This window comes from Mytilus californianus, unplaced genomic scaffold, assembly GCF_021869535.1.
Source record: "Mytilus californianus isolate M0D057914Y unplaced genomic scaffold, xbMytCali1.0.p SCAF_6, whole genome shotgun sequence".
NCBI classification, from domain to species: Eukaryota; Metazoa; Mollusca; class Bivalvia; order Mytilida; family Mytilidae; genus Mytilus; species Mytilus californianus.
In genome coordinates this window covers 50,106,820-50,132,968 of record NW_026262712.1, presented here as the reverse complement: position 1 = coordinate 50,132,968, position 26,149 = coordinate 50,106,820, and the positions used below count along the sequence as shown (strand labels likewise).

The 26,149-nt window shown below is 32.6% G+C and overlaps 1 protein-coding gene and 1 pseudogene across 1 annotated transcript; both read right to left on the bottom strand.

Moving 5' to 3' along the window:
• Positions 1 to 8,568: 8,568 nt before the first annotated feature.
• On the bottom strand, positions 8,569 to 15,013 carry LOC127706786 (uncharacterized). Its single transcript, XM_052211476.1, has 3 exons — positions 14,563 to 15,013; positions 13,818 to 14,135; positions 8,569 to 10,685 (listed from the first exon to the last, which is right to left on the bottom strand). Exons 1-3 carry the CDS (start codon positions 14,999 to 15,001, stop codon positions 10,345 to 10,347), a joined length of 1,098 nt encoding a protein of 365 aa, XP_052067436.1. The 5' UTR covers positions 15,002 to 15,013; the 3' UTR covers positions 8,569 to 10,344.
• Positions 15,014 to 19,390: 4,377 nt separating this feature from the next.
• Positions 19,391 to 24,509, bottom strand: LOC127705793 (uncharacterized; annotated as a pseudogene).
• Between the last annotated feature and the right edge of the window lie 1,640 nt (positions 24,510 to 26,149).

The following is a 26,149-nucleotide window of genomic DNA, read 5'->3' as shown; positions in this document are numbered from 1 at the left end:
AGCCATTTTCAACCGATTTTTAAGGTTTTTTCTTATGTTGTGCTGTAAAACCACTGTCTTAGGTTAGGGGGAGGGTTGATCGCTCACAAACATGTTTAACCCCACCACATTCTTTATGTGCCTGTCCCAAGTCAGGAGCCTGTAGTTCAGTGGTTTTCTCAATTGAATTGTTTCAAATCTTTCATGTGGGGCCTTTTATAACCATCTATACAGTATAGGTTTTTCTCATTGTTGAAGGCCGTACAGTTGCCTATTATTGCTTACATCCATTTCATTTGAACTTTGGTGGATAGTTGTCTCATTGGCAATCATACCACATCTCATTGTTTTTTATAATATTAGTAATCAGTTTTTCTTTTGTAAAATTGCAACACTTTGACATTTTCTATGTTGACTGAAGGTTCCAATCTTGTATTACAACTCCAGTTTCCCCTGCATGTCAAAACATGGAGTGAAATAAAAATAATAAAATAGTCCATTTTTTTTCAGAACTCAATTTTTCCTGTTTGATTAAAAGTTTATGCTGAATTATGTACGAAATACCTAAGGTGACTGTGTAACATATTTAAATTTTCTGTTTGACTGTAATATATTGTCTCGCCTTGACGGAGTCAAAAAGCGAGACATAGGTATGCTGTTTCCGGCGACAGCGGCGTCAACAATGTATTAGTTTTTGATTAGGTCTAGTTCATGGTGAACCACTAGTGGTAGGTCAATGATATTTGGTATGCAGTTGTATTAGCATTTGCACATCTCATTACCATGGAGATTATTTGGCCCTGCCCCCTCAGTCAAGGTCTATTGACTTTGAAACTTTTTATAGTTTACATGTATTAGTTTGTGATTAGGTCAATTTATGGGGAACCACTAGTGGTAGGTCAATGATATTTGGTATGCAGTTGTATAAGCATTGACATATCTCATTTCCATGGAGATTATTTGGCTAACCCCCTTAGTCATGGTCTATAGACTTTGAAAATTTTGCTAAGTTAACATGTATAAGTTTGTGATTAGGTCAGTTCAAGGGGAACCATTAGTGGTAGGCCAATCTTAATTGGTGGTCAGTTGTATAAGCATTAGCACATCTCATTTCCATGGAGAATGTTTGGCCCCGCCCCCTCAGTCATGGTCTATTTACTTTGAAACTTTTGCTTAGTTTACATGTATTAGTTTGTGATTAGATCAGTTTAAGATGAACTGCTAATGTTAAGTTAATGATATTTGGTATGCAAATTTATTGGCATTTACAAGTATCGTTTCCATGGAGATTATATAGCCCCACCCCTGATCATGGTTCATTGACTTTGAAACTTTTACATAGTTTACAAGTTAATGTTTGTGTTTAGGTTTGTTTAAAGGGAACGACTTATAATAAGTCAATAGTATTTTGTATGCAGTTGTATTAGCATTGTCACATCTCATTCCATGGAGATTGTTTAGCCATGTACCTTCAGTCATGGTTCATCGACTTTGAATATTTGCATAACTTACATGTTAAAGTATTGCTATTTTAATTTCAACATTTGCATTATCAAAATTACAAAAAGGCGAGACATATCTCTGTAATAACAGTTTATGTTGAATATGTCTTTGGGGATTGTTGAATGTGTCGAAATTTTCGTTTCGACTGTTCTATATTTCTATATGTTGAATATGTCTTTGGTGACTGTTCAACATGTTGTGATTCTCTTTGGTGACTCTGTACTGTGATTATCTGTGCCTACTAGTATTGTTCAAATAGTTTTGATTCTATTGGGTGACAGAAGTAATTTTGTATACTATGTGAATGAAATTATACATTCATCTGCATTCAAGGCTGTGTGCTTCACAGAGAGTCAAATAGTAAATAATAATGTCAGTACCGCAGCTGACATTTAGCATGTTAAGGGCTCTTCTAAAAATTTAAAAGTACCTGCTATGTATTAGCTTACTAAACTACATAAAATCCCGTTCAAATTTCGTTTTATCTCATTTTAAAGTAAGTAAGCCTTATCTTTCTGAAGTGTAAACTAGTTCTCTTACAGTAACTTCGATTAAGGAACTAGTTATTTGTTTTATAATATTTGTAATAATATATATGAAAATGATGGAATTAGCTATTTTGGGGGTATCTTTGGATGTTTTGGATAAATTACTTGCTTTTGGTTGTCCTTTCAATTCAATTGACAGTTATATTTTTTTACGCCGGTACATTACACTACCACACAATGTTATCAAACAGAAATTCTCTTATTTAATTAAATTATCCTTTGAAAAATCTGGTTTCAGATTTATTTGCTGCAAACCACAAAAGGACTACTTCTGTGATGAAAAAGGGAAACATGCTAGATATACGTAATGGAACTGTGATGAGATGATTAAAGCTTTAAATTTTCTTCTTGGCAACACCTTTGTAAGTTTCTGCAATAAAGTTTACTGACAGGTTGTAGGTATTCATATAGACACAAACTGCCCCTTTATTATCGGACTTTTTCATGTATTGTTATAAATCACAGTTTATGGCCAAAGTAAAGATCCGTCTGAATTACATTAAATTGATAAAATTTTAAAACATTTACCGTACGCGCGCGCGCGTTACCTTGATGATATTTTGCTTTATATACTAGTAATTTAATATATCTTAAGTTTACTGCAGAAATTTACCACCAGGAACTTACTTTGAATAAATCTTATTCTGTAATACTTGTCCTTTTCTAGATTTGGATATATCAGTTTCACACGGGAAACTTAGCCTGGCATCCAGGCCCGATCTAGCTGCGCGTCGCAAGGGGCTATACTGACAAGATTAGCCAGGACCCCAGGCTAACGGGAAACTATAAACAAGCATTTACGACAAAAGAAGTGATTTTTCGTTCCTGATTGTTAATTTTCCCCTTTTCGACAGTGATGTGCTCTTTAAATACGTTCTACTTCTACTTCTACCATTTTGCGGCCACCATCAATAAACTGATTATTTTGCCACTTTTTGATGCGCATGTAAATGTTTTAGATAAAAATATGTGAAAATTTTTGTGCTGTACATTTTATATACAGTGAGGTTAAAAACATCCTGGACGGTGGTCTAAATCGTCTCATGTAGGTGAGTCTTGAAACTTTCAAGACTACCTGCACTGGTGGTGGTGAGTGGTAGTGCGTTCCAGTCCCTTATTGTTCTTGGATAGAACGATTCTTTCCTCACTTCTGTTCTACGTATTGGTATTGTGAAACCATTGCTGTTTAAGTTACGGGATATTCTGTCTGGTGGAATGAGCGTGTCTTCTGTATTTACATTTACCATCCCGTTTGCAAAGCACAAAAATGTCAGTATTCGCCTCAAAAGCTAACAAAACCTTTAAACAGACTTATTAAAAAAGGGATACAGTTACAATACTGTTGTCAGGTCATTATAGATTGCATATTTTGGCTTTAATATTGATTCACTTATAGGGTCTTTGCATCGGAATTAAATACATTTATTCTAAAACCAGTTGTTGGCATGACACGGGTTATGTTCTTCTCATATATTTTATGACGGTATAATACTAAACCCCTAACAGGAGGGATTGTGCCTGATATTCATATGATGAAGACATAATCTTTCAATCAGTTTAATTGAGGTCTGGAGCTGGCATGTCATTAACTGCTAGTAGTCTGTTGTTATTTATGTATTATTGTCATTTTGTTTATTTTCTTTTGTTTCCCATTCTGACATCGGACTCGGACTTCTCTTAAACTGAGTTTTACTGTGCGTACTGTTGTGCGTTTGTTTTTTCTACATTGGCTAGAGGTATAGGGGGAGGGTTGAGATCTCAAAAAACATGTTTAACCCCGCCGCATTTTTGCGCCTGTCCCAAGTCAGGAGCCTCTGGCTTTTGTTAGTCTTGTATCATTTTTAATTTTAGTTTCCTGTGTATAATTTGGCCGGAGTTTAGTATGACGTCCATTATCACTGAACTAGTATACATATTTGTTTAGGGGCCAGCTGAAGGACGCCTCCGGGTGCGGGAGTTTCTCGCTGCATTGAAGACCCATTGGTGGCCTTCGGCTGTTGTCTGCTCTATGGTCGGGTTGTTGTCTCTTTGACACATTCCCCATTTCCATTCTCAATTTTTTTTATACGGGAAGGTCTAAAAACAGGACAGATAAAACCAGGACAGTTATTTTCGATACGTTTTTATCTGTAACTTTTGTTTTACTCAACATATTGTTTAAATTTAAATTGTATAATAAAGAACAGGCAGATTTTTTTTGTGTTAATGAAATAAAAGTCCACATTTTTTTATATTTTCTTAAAGCTTATATTTTAAACTTTCCAATGAGCCAAAATTTGCTTACCAGACATTCATTTTGAAGAAGATATTTAACTTTATATTTTGATTTTGAGCTAATTTCAACAAAATTTCTAACGTAATAGGCTACTGTCCTGGCAGATTTTTTTACCTTTTAAAGACGAAATAAATATTGAATTATAGATTTTTGGAATGATTATTCCTTAAACTTTATAACCGCACAAAAATATTATGCCAGACAGTTGTTTTGGAGAAATTATTTCAATTATCAGTAAATTTTTCTCGGCAATTTCAGCCATTTTTTTCTTAAAATTTAACTGTCCTTACTAAGTAAATACCCTGTTCTTTATTTTACAATTTATAAATGTTAACAATATGGTGGTTAAAACAAAAGTTACAGATGAAAATGTATCAAAAATAACTGTCCTGGTTTTATCTGTCCTGTTAATAGACCTTCCCAGTTTATACATCATTGCGAGTCTTGCTGCTTTTCTCCGGTCTTCAAGGGTTTTCCATTCTTCACAAGTTGGATGTGTACTGATTAATGTTTAAGTCTGGGAGACCATGATATTTTTATTAATTGTAATTTGCTTTGTACTAGCTTTCAGCAACTGCGAGTACTCTTTATTTCGGTGCTTTGGGTCTGGTATATTTTAATGTTAGTTGTTTTTGTGTCTCGTGCCGATCTTTTTAGTAATGTCAATTGCTACTGATTTTAACAATTTGTTCTTAGTTTGTCCTGTCACACGACTGTCCCAGGTAGGAAGGGTTGAGTGCTCATAAACATGGTTAAACCCGCTACATCTTTTTATGGGTATCGGGTCCGTTCGCCCTGATTACATCTTCGCCCTGGGTCCGTTCGCCCTGAGTCCGTTCGCCCATATAGTCCGTTCGCCCTGGGTTCGTTCGCCCTACTTTAAAAAAAGATAATATAGTGGTATTTTAAGATTTGATAAACATATTCAGATATTTATATGATCAGAATTAGAAAAAAATATATTCTCGAAATTATGAAAAAACATGGCAATATTAAAAAACTTATGGTTTTTTTTTTTTTAGCATTAATGGACTTCATTCTTACGTTAATTTTGTTTTATTTAGAATCATTTTTAATGGCTGTTGATTGTAATTTAGAATGCTGATTAGGTATAATTATGATGTCTTTGAGCTCATTTATTTTTGTATTAATTGTCTTTGTTGAATTAATAATGAAAGTAACATATTTGTTTTTAAAATAAAAATACAAATACAAATATTTTATTGGCACAAACTTATTAACAATAAATGGTTAAGACCTATTGCATATATATAATTATATTAATTGACACGATAGAATGAAAAGTTACATGTTAATATATCATGATAGAATGAAAAGTTACATATTGATGTATCATATTAGTTCACTATTCCTAATATTTAGACACTCTGATATGAAAGAGGAAGACAGTCTAAGTAATAATGCTGAGCTATTGTTTACCAATAGAGATATTTTTTCATCAGTGTTAATGTTACGCTGTATTTTAAATATATAGCATTTATTTTATTTTCTAATATTTCTCGTTTTGATGTAAATCTATTACATTGTAATAAGAAATGTTGTTCTTCTTTAATTTCCTCATTATTACAGACAGGACAGTATCTTTCCTCTCTAGGAATGTTAAGATGTCTTCCCCTTTCATTTAATTTTTTTAATTTAAAATTTAACAAAGTTCTTTAAAATGAACTAGTCATCTTGGAATGAGTAAAAACAACGATGTACGAATTGTAAGACATACAAGGGATTTTTGTTTCGCACACAGCTTGGGTTCTTTGATCTCAAGTTCGTTTTGACACATTTCCTATATATGCATGTGCTCTTTAAAATAATAGTGTAAAAAATAATTGGTGTGTGATGCGAATTTCGAATTGGATCTTGTAATAAATAGATCATCGATTTTGTAATCAACAAATCAAAACATAAATAAATTTGTATTCTTTTCGAATGGTTTTTTTGGGGATGTATATGTTGTGTACAAGTTATCATTTTGTACAAATTATAATTTGAAAATTATCAGAACTTGCTGTGGGGGATCATGAATTCCTCAGTATGATCGTGCCCCAACTGATCCTCGAATTTCTTAGGTGTAATTATTTAATATGGAGAATTTGGGTACTGCATAGTTGAATATTGAAAATCGAATGTTGAAAACAAATGTTGAATGTTGAAAACGAATGTTGAATGTTGAAAACGAATGTTGAAAGTTGAAAATCGAATGTTGAAAATGAATGTTGAATGTTGAATGTTGAAAACGAATGTTGAATGTTGAAAACGAATGTTGAATATTGAAAATCGAATGTTGAAAACGAATGTTGAATGTTGAAAACGAATGTTGAAAGTTGAAAATCGAATGTTGAAAACGAATGTTGAATGTTAAAAACGAATGTTGAATGTTGAAAATCGAAAGTTGAAAAAAAAAAAAAAAAAAAAATGAAAAAAAATTTGAAAAAAGTTTAACAAAAAAAAAAAATTTGAATGTTGAATGTTGAAATCGAATGTTGAATGTTGAAAATGAATGAAACACTCCCCCCCCCCCCCCCCCCCAAAAAAAAAAAAAAAAAAAAAAAATTGAATGTTGAATGTTGAATGTTGAATATTGAACCAACTTGACATCCCTATAAATTAATAAATTATTGTTCAAGTTATAAGTGAATATTAGTCAAATTTTGTACAAGTTGTAATTTGTACAAGCGCTTTTTGTACAAATTATAATTTATACAAAGTCAAAATACAAATTATAATTTGTACAATTTTTTTGTACAAATTATAATTTGTACAAAATGATAACTTGTACACAACATATATATACATATTCACGTTTATTTTCTATCAGAGCGAATGGACCCAGGGCAAACAGGTATAAGGGCGAACGGACCCAGGGCAAACAGGTATAAGGGCGAACGGACCCAGTGTGAACAGGTATTAGGGCGAACAGACCCGGATTCTCCTTTATGTGCCTGTCCCAAGTCAGGTGCCAGTAGTTCAGTGATTTTCGTTTGGTTCATGTCTGTCATATTTGTTTTTTCGTAAATTGTTTTGTTATAAACTAGGCCGTAAGCTTTCTCGTTTGAATTGTTTCACATTTTTTATGTCGGGGCCTTTTATGGCCGACTACATCGTATTGGTTTTTCTCATGGTTGAATGTTGCCTTTACTTGCTTACATCCACTTCGTTTGAACTCTGGTTGATATATGTCTCAGTGGCAATCATACCACATCTCCTTTTTTTCTATTGGAAGCATGATTCATATTAAGTTTTAATTAAATTGAACCGTAATTTGGCAATTCTTTTATAGACAAAATGATTGTCAATCAATCAACATTGAATTTGTGACGATATGCCTATTTCTTCATCGCTAAAAACTTCACGGTATAAATAGAATAAAGTATTAACGTATCAACAATATACTAATGTTGATTATGTTGCAGGATAAGTCCTATTTAGACTATTTCCTACAGGACGTTTGTCTTTTCTTTCTTTGATAATTTTTTTTTATGGGAGTATTTAATGGTTTAAGTACAGATATAATTCATTTAGGGATTTTCTTCGCTGCTTTTAAGAACGTTTTGTAATAGTTCGTATCTTATACTGGCGTCTTTTTATCCTTGACACCGCTTGTTGTTCGAGGTTTATCCAGTGCGTTGCCTAGATTATATAAAGGGTAAGTGGACTGATATCAAAATGTAAAACATAATTTTCATGTGGATCGACTTATTGAAAACAGAATAGCATGACTAATTTTGAAATACATTTATTTTTGCATATTTACACGCCCAGTCTCTTTCTTACTATAACTACATGAATATGTGTGTAATAATTGTATATTTTCTCATGAAAAGCTATATATTTTATTTGAATGTTCTCAAAATTGATTGCTACAGTATCATATTAAGGAACAAATTGTCAATGGAACACTATGAAATAACACCACAGTGACTATTCAATAGCAAATATCAATAAAAAGTAACAGCATACATGTACATAAAAATGGACTAAAAGCTAAAAAAAAATAGCGAAAAAGTAGAATGTATGTTTGAGTAGAGCTGATATTGATGGAACTTGGCCCATATATCCATTTTTATCAAAGGGAGGCAAAAGATACCAAAGGGACATTCAAACTCACAAGTCGGAAATAAACTGACAACGCCATAGCAAAAACGAAAAAAGACTAAAAGACAAACAATAGTATGCAAAACACAACATATAAAACTAGACTCAGGAAACGAACATCAGTTCGTACATTCAACATGTTCAAATAATTTTTTGGGACCTGTTTTTGGCTAAAAAAATAAAATAAGTGTAAAATGCACTTTTTTAACGGTTCCTGACGTAAGGCATGTATATTTTATAGTTAAAGTGTAAGGGTTGGACATTTTTGATGCCGTATTCTCCCCATTAATTGTCTATTATAAAATGATTGGATGGATCCAAAGCTATGTACTAATATATTTGATGTGGGACTTGTCAGTAAAAAATTGACATGGAAAATTCTCGTTTGTTGTATGTTTAGTTAGCATAACGTCACGGATTTCTTCTTGTAAACAAGATATACGCCGAGCTATTCAATGAAATTTACAATACGACCGACACGAGTTAAGAAAGACAAACAAGCAATTTTTATCCAAATGTTTGGTTGAAATGTTTCACCCAACAAGGGAAGTGAGGGGTTTCAAATCAACCAAAGGCTACGAATGAGTCTGAAATGACAACGAATATATGAATGACGGTCGACAAATGGAGACATAAAGGCAACACCCAGCAGGCAGGTTGCAGTCGGGCCTTGAAAAAGTGTTCATTTTATCAGTTCGACAAAACAGACATTCCGGTCAGATATGGGATTTACATGCAAACTCCCGGCCCCAAAAAAATTACGCCTGTTTTTTTATTCATCATGTTCATTTAATGCTAAATAATTCTGTTTGAAATTTTTGTTTCTAATAGTAAAAAATGTGGACAAGATTATTGTTTTCAATCCAGATACGGCCAGAATTTTTGTTTAAGGCAAAAATCAGGGTCAGAATTTTTTCTCTCAAACATCTCAGACTGCCCCCTCAAATCAAATGGTCCGTACCTTAGACCTTAAATTGACCTAGAGCTTATCGACTGCGGATCATTATTCAGCTATGTTATTAATAGGCTGGGGCGTGTTGGGTTAAACATGTTTTCGTAGGTAAATAATATTGCTGTGGAACTTTTTTTCATGAAAGTGTAATAGAGTATTACTTTCTGTTCGGCGGAATTGTGAAATAGAAGTCAATAAATACGTTCTTGCTCAATCCTTTGTCGCTTTGAAGGTCCCATGCTTGTCATCCTCAGCCTAAGCAATGTGTTACTGTAATTTGAATTTCAAAATGACTGAGTGACGTTTTATCGACGCACTGGTCAACTCCAGCGTAGCGAATCTCATGACTTTGACATAATCAATAATATATTACAGTAAATAGTTATACGAGCGAACATATCTTTATAAGTAAAGAATTGCCGCATAAAAATTAAATACGCGGAAAATGGCAAAGTTCACGAAGTCTAGTCTGATTAATCATTTTACAAAAAAAAAAGTGCAAGCAAAAGTACGCCCTCCACGCCCCCCTCTGGATCCGCCACTGACTTTTGCTCAAATCACGACAATTAATACCCATGAATAAAAATTCTTTCACAGTATGCAAAAATAAACAAAATTGTCAAATTCGCCATTCAAAGGCTTTAACTCTTGTAAGAAGTCGTCTGACATTTCTTAAATAATGGACTGTAGGTACAATGATCTCAACATTTTGAACATTGTTCAGTGATTTATCAGAATTTGTCTTTTTATAACGGTTTTCAAGATAAAAGACAAAACTTGCGCAGACGACGGACACCAAGTGATGAGAAAAATTCACTTGGCCCTTTGAGTTCGATGAGCTAAAAAGAAGCGAAGAAAAAGTTCCTGTAATAATAATCCCTGTGCATGCGTGTTTCGTCATTTGAAGCGTAATACATGTTAATACATCTTTCATGGTTGAATGGGTATAACTACTCAGTTTACAAGTTATATATTATCTACATTTTTGTATAACAGCCCTGAAGAGTAGCAATATCAATACTGGTGACATCTGTTTGTTCTATCTGATTTGCAAGATCTGCATAAATGTCATCAGAACGTAAAGCATTTAGAAATTCCATAAAACATTTCTCTCCACAATGCAATAGTCGGTCCATCAACTTCCTGTTCTTTTCAGTCTGTGCTGGACAAGCCTCTATAATTTGCTGGTCATCTATTGTTAATAATTCACACGATATCAAATGGTCTACTATGGCCTCGTGTTTGATGGTAGATATGATATCTACGTAATTCTTCTGCAGACGTACCTTATGTAATGGAACAGTCCATGCTGACAATCCTGAAAAAAGTCAAAAGAAAAATATTTTCTCAGCTTTAAAATTTTGAAAATGTACAGAAATTAACATGAAAACTGACATGGCAGCAAGGGCCCCGCTTGCCCATTTTGGTGTGATGAACACTAATTAGTTCTGATGCTAAAAATAAACTTTTGATTGAATTCAAGCACCATGCATTTTGGCAGCAATTACGTAAATAGGTGGTATCCGATATTTCTTTAAACAAGGAATATAACTTTTGTCCAAATTGAACGAATATATATATATATATACAAGTCTAAATTGAAAACAACCTTCAAACCTATGATTGCGTTGGATAAAAACCGCAATTTTTATACGTGTGCATGCAAAACAAATTTCTTGTTAGAGGGGTCTAAATACAGCACAAACAACATTTTCCAAAAGACCAAAAAAGTGAAATGGTATATTTCAACAAAACGCATTTGACTAATAGGTCGAACAACAAATGTTCTTAAACCCTGCTGACTGCCATTGGCGATTGCCAAATAAACGGATCACCGATGTAATAAATGGATCTTAATTATAAATTAAATACTAAACAGAAAACAATAAACTTGCGGAAAAGATGGTATACCGCAAACAAAATGTGCAAAGGTTTTTGTACACCATATCCGGATTTCGACAATTAATGTCTCTTCAGTGATGTTAGGAATCGAAACGGTATTTGGAAAGCCATACAATTTACCTCAATTTGGGATAGACTCTTGAATTTTGAGGAGTCAAAATAGGATGAACGGATCATATAAACCCGAAGGCAAATATAATACAAGCCCAAACGAAAAAATATAAACAAGTCTAAATTGAAAACAACGTTCAAACCTATGATTGCGTTGGATAAAAACCGCAATTTTTATACGTGTGCATGCAAAACAAATTTCTTGTTAGAGGGGTCTAAATACAGCACAAACAACATTTTCCAAAAGACCAAAAAAGTGAAATGGTATATTTCAACAAAACGCATTTGACTAACAGGTCGAACAACAAATGTTCTTAAACCCTGCTGACTGCCATTGGCGATTGCCAAATAAACGGATCACCGATGTAATAAATGGATCTTAATTATAAATTAAATATATATATATATATATATTAAATATATAAAAGTCTAAATTGAAAACAACGTTCAAACCTATGATTGCGTTGGATAAAAACCGCAATTTTTATACGTGTGCATGTAAAACAAATTTCTTGGTAGAGGGGTCTAAATACAGCACAAACAACAATTTCCAAAAGACCAAAAAAAGTGAAAAAGTCTATTTTAACAAAACGCATTTGACTAACAGGTCGAACAACGGATGTTCTTAAACTCTGCTGACTGCCATTGGCGATTGCCAAATAAATTGATCACCAGATCTAACAAAATGGATCTTAATATTAATTAAATACCAAACAGAAAACAATAAACTTGTGGAAAAGATGGTATACCACAAACATGAGGTGCAAAAATTTGTACACCATATCCGGATTTCGACAATTAATGTCTCTTCAGTGATGTTAGGGATCGAAATATATATATATAAACAAGTCTAAATTGAAAACAACGTTCAAACCCATGATTGCGTTGGATAAAAACATATATATATATATATATATATATATATATATATATAAAACGTCTAGATAATAGTCAACGATCTTTCTTACGAGGGCGCTGGATCGATACGAGTAACGATACATGTACACAATAAATAAATTATATAAACGCCTAAAAAGTGTACAAAACAACACCAATATTAAAAAAAGGAAACAATAAATGTAAGTATCTATAAATATTTCGGATAACAGATATTCTTCATCAGTATGATTATGATGTAAAATGAATCATGTCAATCTATTCTGATTTAACTATAACAGTCTTGAAATTTATACAATTAAAACCGAACACAAAAACGCTTGTACAATTCTAAAATTTAAAAATTTGACATAGGTTATATAGGTATTTACAACAGACTGTATAGATATGCTTCTAATAAAAATAGTAATGTGCGATATGAACAGGTACATTTCTAAAATTTCATATCAAATTTCATATAAAATATATATATATATATATATACGAGCAGGATATTCTACATACAGGTTATAACAATGAACATAGAAAAAAAAGGAAATCGTTAGAGGCAATCTTAGCGTTAACATAATCATTGTACGACAATAAATCAAATAAGTAGTTAAATAGACCAAAAAATATGTAAATAGATATGCATTTATGATATATAAACAAGCAAAAACAATTTTATTTACAAAAAAGACAAATTCAGGTATGGGATCGTTACAGAAAGTTTATCATTTATGTATTTAGTTCTAATTTCGACCATTGAAGGACAACCATGGATTGAGTTACCTGTCTATGTACACCATGATTTTCTACCTTTTTAACCTCTGATTTTATCTCCAACTGTTACAATCTTAAAATTCATTTTCCTCCATTGAGTAATACAATTGAGTTGAAGGAGAATGGGTACAACAGACTAGTTGCCATGTGACAACTATTTTTCTTGTCATCAAAATATAATTTCAGGGTCCCTTCATCAATTTTAAATATGTCGAAAAGAGCAATATGTTAATGTAACTACATGTATATATATAATTTTTTTGTCGATTAAGAAAATATTACAAATACCACATAGCCAGATTTATCGATGATAGGAAATCGTTATAAACTGTATGTTTGATTTATTCTGTGATCGATTAATTTTGGGTAAATTGTATCATTTAAGAAACTGTGCTATATTGGCTGCAATTTATATTCGACTTCCTTAAATCAACAAGGCACGAAGTGTTGTTAAAAGTTAAAAAAAATGCTTCAGTGTCAAATATAGAGACTTAAATCGTTAAAAAAATACGCTTCATATATTGCAAGTAAAAAAAAGTACCTTTAAGTCTTCATCCATTGTAGCATTATCTTTTGATGGAAAACGAACAATTTTCGAATAAAATACATTAAATTTGTCGAATCCATAAATGAATATGTTAAATTACGTTCATGCCTCCAAGCCCAAGCATTGTCATGTATATATGTTTAAATATACTAAAGTAAGAATTGTAGATGAATGTACCTATTTGGACAGTTCTAAATTAGATACCACACAAATCATAAACAATTTCAATACCTTCCATTTGTGCTGTTCTAGTATCTACTGTGATATCTTCTAGATCGCAGCTGAGTAGTTCGGCTATATCATCGTATCCGCTTTCCCGCAAAGCATCAATAAATATATTAAACGTGGAACGATTCCTATCAATGATTATATCTAGCAACGCTTTATTTTGTTCAGTCTGTTTGACATGGTGTTCAATATGGCGTCTGTCTTCAATTGATAACCTACAGTGGGTCATCATTTGGTCCAATACTTTGCTTACAGATATTTCCTGCATAATCATCTGGTAATGGCGTCTGATGTTGATTTCGAATGTTTCGGGGATAATTTCTGTAATTTTAGAAATAAAACATGTTAAAAAATTCGATGATTGATCGATTAAATGGAAAATATTTCGTGCATGTTCAGGCAGAGAACAAATTAACAATAAATTCAATAGTTAGGTCCTGTAATAGAGGCCGTCTGGAATGAAGGTAGAGGAAATTTAGACAGCCACTGGAAAATGAGGTTGAATTAGATAGGGACAGACATTTTGCCTTCCAACAGGCCACCTACGGACCCCTCAAAGAGTTGTTGCAATGGTGATTCCCCTTATTTAATATTTTCTGTTGAAAGTGAAACGGTTTGAAACAATCCGAAAACTGTTGTTTCTTTTATTCAAATAGATATATTCTTAATGTAAAAGAACATGTAAGAATTGAAGTGAACCGCTCAATTTTAGTAGTTGATCTAAAGCTAAAGTTTAATATATACTAACCATGTTTTACCTTCTGCAGATAGAAATCATAATCGTTTGCTTCAAATGTTCCAGTCATTATCTTTTGATATTTGCTAACAAACGAGTAACTTTCGAAAAGTTTCTCAGATCTGATAAACACATTTGCCAAGACCTTTTCAAGAGCTACGAATGATTCTTCGCTGATTTTTGAATGATTCTTGAGTTCAGTGAGGATAAAACGCCAACGTTTAACATCATCACCTACACCTATCTCAGTGTCTTCATTCGGGCACATTGGACTTGCCCACTCTCCGGTAGTTGGTTTATGTTTGTTTTGCAGTTGGAAAGATGTAAATAGAGATCGAAATGTCAACCTGGTATTTTCTGTGAGGTCGAATGCATCAGATTTTAATTGTTCTACCATTACTTCCGGCATCAAGTCTGTAACTGTTTTCGCTAGTCGTACATAGTTCAGCATTTTAGCATTCAATTCTTCCTACAAAACACAAAAGAAAAAAATTAAAACACACGAAATTAACTTAAATGAAAACAAATCTCTATTTTTTCAAGCTTTATTTTCTAATTCTAATATATGAACTTGCGTCTTGATGTCAATTTTCGTCATCGATGTTCGACATTTCAAATCTTGGTTAGTGTGGCTGCTTGTGGAATAACGACAACCGAAGAACCGTCCTTTCAGCAGTCATTGCTACAGTGCTTGAATGAGTAACTGCAATTTTTGGAAAAATAAAATAAATGTTTACGACTTTAAAGTGCGATGGTCAAATTTAGTGTGATGGTCAAATTAAGTGTGATGGCATGAGCTAATTAAGTACGATTTTGACGTTGTTCATTTTTGTTTGTGGGGACTGGAGAACAGAGATTATCGCAAAAATTGAAGTAGATGGTATCAGTTGTAGCAAGGGTAAGTGTATAATGTTGACGACTTCGTGATCAAGAAATTACGTCAGTTATGAAAACGTTCGATCCGCACTAATTGTACTTAAGATCACATTTTTAAATATGAGATTTGTATCACTTGACTCTCAATAAATAAAGTCCAATCGCTATGGCTCTTTGTTGAATTAATTGAAAACACAAATTACTTGTTTGGTTTGCCAGTGTTGTTTAAATTAAAGGAGATGTAGGAGTATATGGACATGAGACAGCAACAAAGCGGCAAAATTCACACGAAGTCATCTGGATTTCAACATACAGTCTTCAGCAACAGACACGTGTCTATAAAATGTGCCAATCTATGGAAACAATTAATTTCATTTCAATAGGTCAGATGTTTTGGACAGCGATTAAAATAAATTACACATTTACATGGTAGGTATTCATTTTTTGGCCATTAGTAGGTAATAATTTTAATCTTTTAAACGTTACTTTTATATAATCACGTAGGAATGTTTGACAAAATACCAGTACTTTCACCTCGTAAAATAGCTATAACAAGCCTACACTTAAGCAAACCTTAGCTGAATCATGACCAACACAGTTTCTCGTGTTATGCAATTGCTTTTAAGTATACCATCTACTGCGGCTACTGCAGAAACATCGACGAATTTAGGTGGGTCACACCATCACACTTCGTTCTTTAGCAAATCAGATACCAAAACATAACATTGATTACCATCGCATTATAATGGGTCACACCATCACACTTCGTTCTTTAGATCAGATACCAAAACATAACCCTGATAATCATCGCACTATAGTGGTCACACCATCATACTTTAGCAATAACCATCGTACTTTAGCAAATCGGATATCAAATATATAATCATCGTACTTTGGCGAGTCACATCAATTCACATTTAATTTAGCGGAAACCATTATCTATACACCCATTTTTTTTAAAGTATTTAATGTTTGTTGTAAAACTCTCAACATAATGTGCATTTATGTATCAACATTATCTTAGTTTAAACGGAATTTGTGCGACTCCTCACAAGTAAAACATTATTTCGTGTAAGATAATGTTTACACAAGAATGTGATTTGTCATGATGTAAGAATGTTAAGCTCTGAAGATATTTAGCATAACCTAATGGAACTTGAAATGAAAAAAAAGAATTTTCCTTTACATAGATCTTGTTAAATTAAAAAATATAGATATAAGAAGATGTGGTATGAGTGCCAATGAGACAACTCTCCATCCAAGTCACAATTTGTAAAAGGTAAACCATTATAAATTGTCGACATAGAGTTAACGCTGAGCTCATTTACGTTACACATTTATATAAGTGAGCGCGAAGAATGAATTCAAAACATTTATAATTTATAATTGATTAGCAACAGATTAACTAAGTTTATTCCTACATGCGGGAAAACATAGAGGAAATACAAATTAATTAATGGCTCATAAAAAAAGAGGTAAAGCCTTACAGGAATGATGGTAAAACTTGAAGTTTGCAGAATGCATTCGTTTCATTTAGTTTGGGTCATTAATCGTTAAAATTTTGATGCATGGGCCTTGTTTAGAAAGTGTTCCTAACACTGTAACAGAAAATATGACTGACTGTAACTGAAACTATTCCATACGACTGCAGTATCATTTGAATATGAAATATCACTAAAATGGAATATTTCATTTTCCAAAGGTAGACATTAGCACAATACCATATCCATGACAACAAAATTGTTAAATGTAAGAACATCCTTCATTTTCAAAGCTCCTATTTAGACCTACGAGTTGTAAAGATTTGCGTAAGTACAGTGAACATGGTACTACATCACTTTTCGCTTTTGGTGCCAATACAGACAGTGTCGTTCCTTTGCTTCGAGTTTTACTAGTACGTGTACAGGATTTGTGTCATGAATGTATAGTGGAATTAACTACTTTTGGAGTGTCAAAAACTCGTTGGAAGTACTTGATAAATTGCATGCATATATTGGTGATTTTGAATCTGTTCAAAGTTTTGATTTTTCTACCCTATATACCACTTTGCCTCATATTCTTATTAAGAAAAAATTCACACACCTAATTAAATGGGCATTTAAAAAGTCGGAATGCGAATACATATGTTCAAACTCTTTTAGGTCATTTTTTAGTAGCAACAAACAAAAGAGCTATGTCAATTGGACATGCTTTGATACTATATCTGCCCTTGAATTTTTACTTGATAACTTTTGTGTTCGCTTTGGAGATTCCGTATATCGTCAAGTTATCGGAATTCCAATGGGGACTAACTGTGCTTCACTTATTGCGGACCTGTTTTTGTATTGTTATGAATTACAATTTATGACTAAAATCAGCAAAGACCCATCGAAACAACATCTGATACAAAAATTTAACAATACTTTTAGACATTTGGATGATATATTGGCTCTCAATAATGACAACTTCAGTATGTATACTAAAGAAATTTATCCTGTTGAACTTACTTTAATTAAAGTTAATACTAACAATGACCACTGTCCTTTCCTCGATCTTGATATCTATATCATTAACGGGAAGCTTAATACAAAAATTTATGATAAAAGAGATGATTTTTCATTTCCTATCGTTAATTATCCATTTTTAGATGGCGACGTTCCCTTGTCACCTTCTTATGGTGTTTATATATCTCAACTTGTACGATTCGCTCGTTTATGTAACAACGTATTAGATTTTAGCGAGAGAAATTTATATACTACTGAAAAATTGTTACACCAGGGTTTTCGATATCATAAACTAGTCAAAACATTTACTAAATTTTATCATCGGTATAAGGACATCATTCGTAAATATAACTCAACATGTAGACATCTTATACGTTCGGGTATTTCACATCCAATCTTTTATGGTAATATTCTTTACAAAGCACAAAAATGCCAGTATTCACCCCAAAAGCTAACAAAACCTTTAAACAGACTTATTAAGAAGGGATATAGTTACGATACTGTTGTCAGGTCATTAAAGATTGCATATTTTGGCTTTAATATTGATTCACTTATAGGGTCTTTGCATCGGAATTAAACATATTTATTCTAAAACCAGTTGTTGGCATGACACGGGTTGTGTTCTTCTCATATATTTTATGACGGTATAATACTAAACCCCTAACAGGAGGGATTGTGCCTGATATTCATATGATGAAGACATAATCTTTCAATCAGTTTAATTGAGGTCTGGAGCTGGCATGTCAGTAACTGCTAGTAGTCTGTTGTTATTTATGTATTATTGTCATTTTGTTTATTTTCTTTTGTTTCCTATTCTGACATCGGACTCGGACTTCTCTTAAACTGAGTTTTACTGTGCGTACTGTTGTACGTTTGTTTTTTCTACATTAGCTAGAGGTATAGGGGGAGGGTTGAGATCTCAAAAAACATGTTTAACCCCGCCACATTTTTGCGCCTGTCCCAAGTCAGGAGCCTCTGGCCTTTGTTAGTCTTGTATCATTTTTAATTTTAGTTTCTTGTGTATAATTTGGAGTTTAGTATGACGTCCATTATCACTGAACTAGTATACATATTTGTTTAGGGGCCAGCTGAAGGACGCCTCCGGGTGCGGGAGTTTCTTGCTGCATTGAAGACCCATTGGTGGCCTTCGGCTGTTGTCTGCTCTATGGTCGGGTTGTTGTCTCTTTGACACATTCCCCATTTCCATTCTCAATTTTATATACAACAAATACCTTCATTATTTTTTTTCAAATTTTCATTCAATGTTTAATCCATTATTAGTGTTTAAGAAACGCAAATAAAATTGATTAAATAATATACATGTAACGAGTTTTGTGGAAGGGTAGAAGCTTTGAAATAACTAATTGAACAACTAAACATTTTTTAAATTGTTGTTCCGTTATATACTTTATATAAATTTTACCCAACATTTAAACATCCAATGCATGTTAACATGTTTCATATGTAAATATATTATATATTTATACCTTAAACCAGGAGTCTAACAGGTCCTTTGAGTTATGTAATACTGCGTGCTCATCACAAAAATATTCGTCGTCAGACTCCAACTTTGTCATTTCCACCATTCCATCTGGATTGTCATAGCTTCCATTACAGCACTTGATTTTCATCGTGTACGATACATTCATCTTGTACCTCCCTTTTATTCCAGTAATGGTGGCTTCTGCATGTTCCCAGATACATTTGAATGACCGCTTGGAATTTTTACCCCATTTCCAGATCTGAAAGAGAATCACGTGTTTGCTAACACAAACTCCCAGCTTTGTTCGACCCGATGAATCAAGATTGAAGACTCCCATTCCGCGGTAAAGTGCTAATTTGCATCCATGTTTTGATGGTTCTCGACTTATCTGATAACGGCGTATATAATTTACAAGGACATGGTTAAAGAAAGCAGGAGGTAGAAAATCAAAATTCATACAAATCCAAGATGTCCTGTTAAAATCCTGTCCATCTACTTTGAAACTGTCGACTATATTGCTAATGGCCTTTGATTTAATCAAACATGGCACATAATAATGAACAGTTGGTATTTTTGATTTTTTAATTTCATCATTTTCTTCTTTTTCTTCTGGTGATGATACAGATTCTTCCTCAGCTATGTCTGGTTTGACAATTATATCAAACTTTTCCATGATTTGGAGAATGTGATGTCGGTATTTAATAAAATCTGTCCCGTCTCCCTCTCCTGTAAATGCCTGTGTGATCAAATCTTCTGTCAGTCTACCTGTTGTTTCTAACTCTTTCCAGTCGGAGTTGTAAACAATGTTTCTTTGGATCTGGAACCTCCTCGCTGACACAAGACATTTCAACACATCAACTAACCACTGTGGTTGCAAAATTACTAGCTCTGGAATGTCTTCAAAGTAAATGAGATTTCCTATATCATGTTGATATTTAAGAAACAAATTCATCTCATTCCTGTCTTCGATGTATAGGCCAACTGATTCCCTTAATGTTTTCATGTCTTAATATGCCATGACTCTATCTTGGTTTTCTCTGTGTTGATCCAGGACTTGTTCATACTTAATCCAACGAGTAGGCAGTTGTTGTCCCCATGTTTCAACTTTTGAAGCTAGTTGTACAATGCGGTTTCGCAAGACGTCAAAATCGGATTCAGTGGAAGTGGTGTTTGAAAGCATGATAAAATCTTTTATGTGCTTTCGTTTAGGATGGTCCCCTAGTATTTGGTCAAACTGTTTCTGGATTTCCCATTTTCTTGTTTCCTTATCAATCTACAAATAGTGTGTTTAAGACATAACCAGCTTAAGGAATAGCATGCATAATGTTTAATTTATTTACTTTTGATATACACGACTACACATTTATAGAGTAATTTATAACAAAGTTAACAACACAAAAGGCATATTAATTTTTTGATTGCTTATATCTAACACTTGATTGCGAATAGTCTTGGATGAAATTCAGAGGCAAAACCGAGATTTTATCTTTTCTATGATAATCACTGCATAAAACACATGATATCTCGAAAAATGATAATCGTTACTTTCTTCTACTAATGTATTTCAAACGTGGTATATTTTATGATTAACCAGCGAAAATCAATGGACAACTCATAAAGTCTTAAATAAACAGTTCACACAGAGATATGTCTCGCGTTATGTTATTTTTAAAGTAAAATTCAAATGTTGATATTGAAATGGCAATACTTTATAATGTTAAAGCATTCAAAGTGATAATCTCTGCGGAATTGAGATATGCAAATGTTAGTACAACTACATACCCTGTATCAATGACTAATTATAAGTGGTTCCCCTCAAACTGAATGTATTATAAATAATAATCTAGTTTTATCATTTATGTTATTTTTAACATATAGCAACCACCTTCAATATCAATATGGTCTAACAATGTCATATTTTATTTATTTGTTTAAGGATGTTCGCTCCTCTTGTTTATGAATTTTTGCCAGATTTTCGGAATCCTCTGGTTTTATCCATGTTTGGCAATTAAATAATTTTGTCCACTAACCCATACTTTTCTTTTCATAATTTTATTACATATAGTTTAAAAAGCCATATTTGAAAATCTTATAGAATCCTTGTTATTTTTTCATTGTTTTTGAAAGAAAAAAGGTGCCAATGTTAAATGTATGAAAAATCTAGAGAGAATCATTTCCTGCCAAATTTTCAATGGCTTATATCTCGAAAACAAGCACACGGACCCTTCATTTTTTTCTGCTTTTTTAGTTCCTTTATTTATATACTATCATTATAGAACAGTCTTTTTAAAATCTTGTTATTTTAAAAACAGAGTAGCGAACATCCTTAAAATTATATATGAGACCATAGAAGACACCTGTAGTTTGTCACAACATGTCCCAACGACAATAATAGAGGGAAGTGCTTCGTTCGTGTTGTCACCTTCTTTTTCGTCATCACCATAACAATGGATAGCATCCATCCAAAAGTTTATGTATTCTGAAAAAGCATCAAGGCAGATATTAACAGTTTGCAAAAATCAAGCTTACGATACAAAAGTGACTAATACATAATTAGTTTTTATAAGTTCAAAATAAACACTTATCTGAATTTAGTATGGAACAGAAATGACACTTTCCTTTAAAATGTGATCAAACTAAAACATAGTACAACTCTGTAAGCCGCAGTAATATTCCCTTTGGACATTACTTATAAGGACATAATTTATAACGAACTTAATCATAATTAGCCTTTGAAGGTTTAAAATAAAAACTTAATATCTGATTTAATATGGAACAGAAATGATACTTTCTTTAATACGATACTCAAACTTACAAATAGTACTCGCAGCCGCGGAAATATTCCCTATGGACGTTACTTACAACGTTAGCCGTGGAAATATTCCAAAATGATATGAATGAAATTTATTAGAAAGACCTCACTATCAGACATAGAAATCAATATGATATCCTACATACTAAGTATACACTATAAATTTAAATACACTTCTTCAAATTATGTTTGACATTTTATTAAAAAAGATAACAGCGAAGGAAACTCCACGCCATAAAAAAGTTTTATTGCAAAACAAAAATCAATTTATATTTTTCTCCATGGTAACTGAATTGGCTTTTGTAAGTAAGCATGTGGTCAAACATTTTTATGATTATGCACAAAAATCATTCAAGCCAACTGCCGTTTTCGATTGATGAAGAAAAACAAATAATGAAAACCACAGATCGTCTTCAAAAGAAAACTATAACAAAAGATATTGCCCATTAATCACATTCCCGTAAATATACAGAAAGTATGACTAAGAGATATTTGACAAACATTTCATATATATGTTCCAGACCATATGAGTATTTGGACCGTAGGCGTATGGTCATGACCATATGAGTATATACTCGTTTGGTTATTAACGGGCCGGACCATATGAGTATGCAGACCATATAGGTATTTTTCTAATAAACTTCCTAAATAGAGACAGCTTGTTCTCTGAACCAAAATAGGCACAGTTATTAGATTGAATCCTTTATATTTGATACATAACGATTATCTTAATCTTGGTATATTTGTTGTCTTGCCTTAGCTATCTAGAGTCAATTTTAAGCACATCGATCCTGTTGATAGTTTTGTCCGTACGTGAAACCACAAGCATTTGGGGCATGGACATTTTTCTTTTCTTTTTCCCCAGCGTGAAGATTCGCTTTGTTTTAATTTCTTCTAATTTCCAATTATTTTCACCTAACTTGTGTGTTCATACTGATATTCATACGATCTAACAATAACAGTGATTTCTACATAAGAATAAACGTATAAACTAGTGTAATGGTAAATCGTATAAAAGGGAGTATGAAATGATTTAATAACTAAAAATAATTTGAAATGATAATAAAATGATCATGAAATTTTAATTTACCAAAAAACAAATTGAAATACCAAAATAAAGTAAGAGTTGACTTCTTGCTTTACAATGCATTTACAATGTAATTATGTTTGAATTCGACATAATGTGTTTCGTAAAGAGACATTATAAATGATCATGCAGCAATGCTTCTACTATAATTTGAACTTGTGAGTAAAATTCATTTTATTTCATTAATCAAGTTACAATGAAAACATAATTATTATTCAAGTCAAAATTTCATTTTTAGAAAATTTTATTTTTTTGACACCTTGAAGGGTAATGCTTTACGCAATTACTGTTCAACGTTCGTAGTATTAATTACCCGGACCATATGAGTATATACGCATATGGTCATGACCATATCCGTATGGTCCAAATACTCATATGGTCCGGAACATATATATGGATGACATGATAAAGATATCAGTTTTAAGCAAAAAGGAAGTACAATACTGTATATTATAACCAGATGAAGCTTAATGTCAGAAATCAAGAAGGTAGGACATGTAAAGTTGATGAAACGAAAGCGACAGAAATGTGTTACACATCGACGGGCAGAGGTAAAACAATATACCAACCCCATATAAAGAGACTAGTCATAATTATAGGTGTACATGGATTTTATCAAATGCTGATAAATATTTACCTCCAATGTCTTCAAATGGAATCTCGGACAAATCAAGAAAGTTCTCATCTACATCTTCAGATGTCATTAATCCTTTTATGTTCTTACTAACATCAAGAACCAACAAATAAATTGCATGTTTATTTAAGAATGTTTGGTGAGTTGCGTAAAATTCGTATTGACCAGCAAAATCCAAAAGTGCCACCTCAGCAAAGTCGTCTAATGACGCTTCAGATTCGGACCAACCTTTCAGGTCAGCAAATAAATCCCCATTTTTTACCTCAGCAGGGGCTAAAATATTATCTTGCAGTTTAGAGTTCCTCTTTTCTGTGTTTTCATAATTTTCGTTAACAGCAGTGATAGTCGGAAGATTTGTTTTGCTTTTTTCGTCCTCAGTAATCTCTACATCTGGAGATATTTTAGAAATTTGATGTCTTTGATCATTTGCATTGGTGATGGCAGCCTTATCGTCTTTTACTGATACATAACGGTCAGGTATATGTGTCGCCTCTGCTGTTTTATTTGACTGTTTCTTTCCTTTCAAAGGAGGGACCAATAGGTTCTTTATTAATCTTGATTTTCTTTCTTGGTTTGCATCAAAGTGAATATCTATAAAAGGTTATCAGCTTTATTTAGCTTATAAGAGAGTTGGGAAAAAATTAATACAACTGTTGATTTACAAATGATATTCAGTTTGTTCATATCAGAACAATTATGGAAAAGCTCATTAAATATAACAGGTTTGAAACTAAATATGAAGACGCTCGAATCGAAACAGTTTCAAGATAATTTCAATTTTTAAAAATTGTAGATCATTGCAAACAAATATCCTTAAATGATGTGAAAAATCGGGCTGAGGCTATTAATGACTAGGATAAATGATCTTTTATTTGTTTTTGATAATTTAAATGTTTTATTAACAGAACATTTACCGAAAAATACCTTATCAATGATATTTCATGCTAGCACAATAGCACTAACTACTAGGCTGAATATCCCCACATGGACGCAATCGCTGTTTTGGCCCGTCGGAGATAGCAGATTTACAATTCAATATAAGAGACGCGCTTGTCGTCCACGATTGTGCACTTGCAAATCAGATTTCGAAATTGAGTATCTTGATACCAATATGAAAATTCATATAAAAGAATAAACGTATTGTTTACAAATAAAACTGAATATAAAAATAAAAAAAGACATATTCTGACAACCAAATTCCTTAAGCCAATTCGGATATTATTATATCCGTTGTTAGATATAGACATTGTAGTTTAGAGTATAGCCTAAATAACATACTGTGAAGTGTAATGAACAATTACATCAGGTAAATTGCTTACCTTGGGAGAAAATCCAAGTATCATCTGTTAAACATACTTTACATTTTTGAGTCATGATTTCTATACCATTTGTGCTCGTTACATCTGATATTTGTTTTCTCAACAATTTTCTGGTAAGGCACGTTTTCCCCACACCAAAAGGTCCTACGACCGGTAAACGTATCATTTATATCTATTTTCAACACCACTTTGGAGAACTTCTCTGTACTGTTTTTCTGCTGCTATTCCCATCTTCCAAATAGTCAATGGTATTTGATCTGTGATAAATACACAGCATTAGCAGTTGCATATGTGAACTTATTCCAAAATTGCTCGTAAATGTCAAAAAAGGATACGGTAACGACATAACTATTGATGGAAGCTAAGTACAAATATCGGAATGGTTAACTTTATTCATTAGCAGTAAGATTCTTAAAAGGTTTATGATATTCTGATTAAAATTGATAGGCACAGACTATCATAAGATTGATTTTCATAGAAGCGAGTTTAAATGTGAGATTAAATATATATTTATCCATGGTATTATTCTCTTTGCTATAAAGGAGCACGTAGTCAATTAAGAAAATGAATTGATTTAAGAAATTCTTGTACATAGAACATATACAATAATGAAATAAATGTTTGGCAAAGCAAAGTAATCTACATGAGTGCATTTATCTACGAGAAATGTCTCACTGTATCTATGATTTACACTCTATCTATATCTATATATCTATTATAATGGATGCAATCTTTTTTTTGGCAAATAATAGACAACCATAAAGATAGAACTGAACTCGTTTTTGGAAAAATGATCTCATTTTCCAAAACCACAAATTTAGATATTCTCAAAACAATTGGCTGTACTTTTTTATTTTGTCTATTGTTGAAGACTGAATGTAGCTCTCTAGATGTCGTTTTGTATT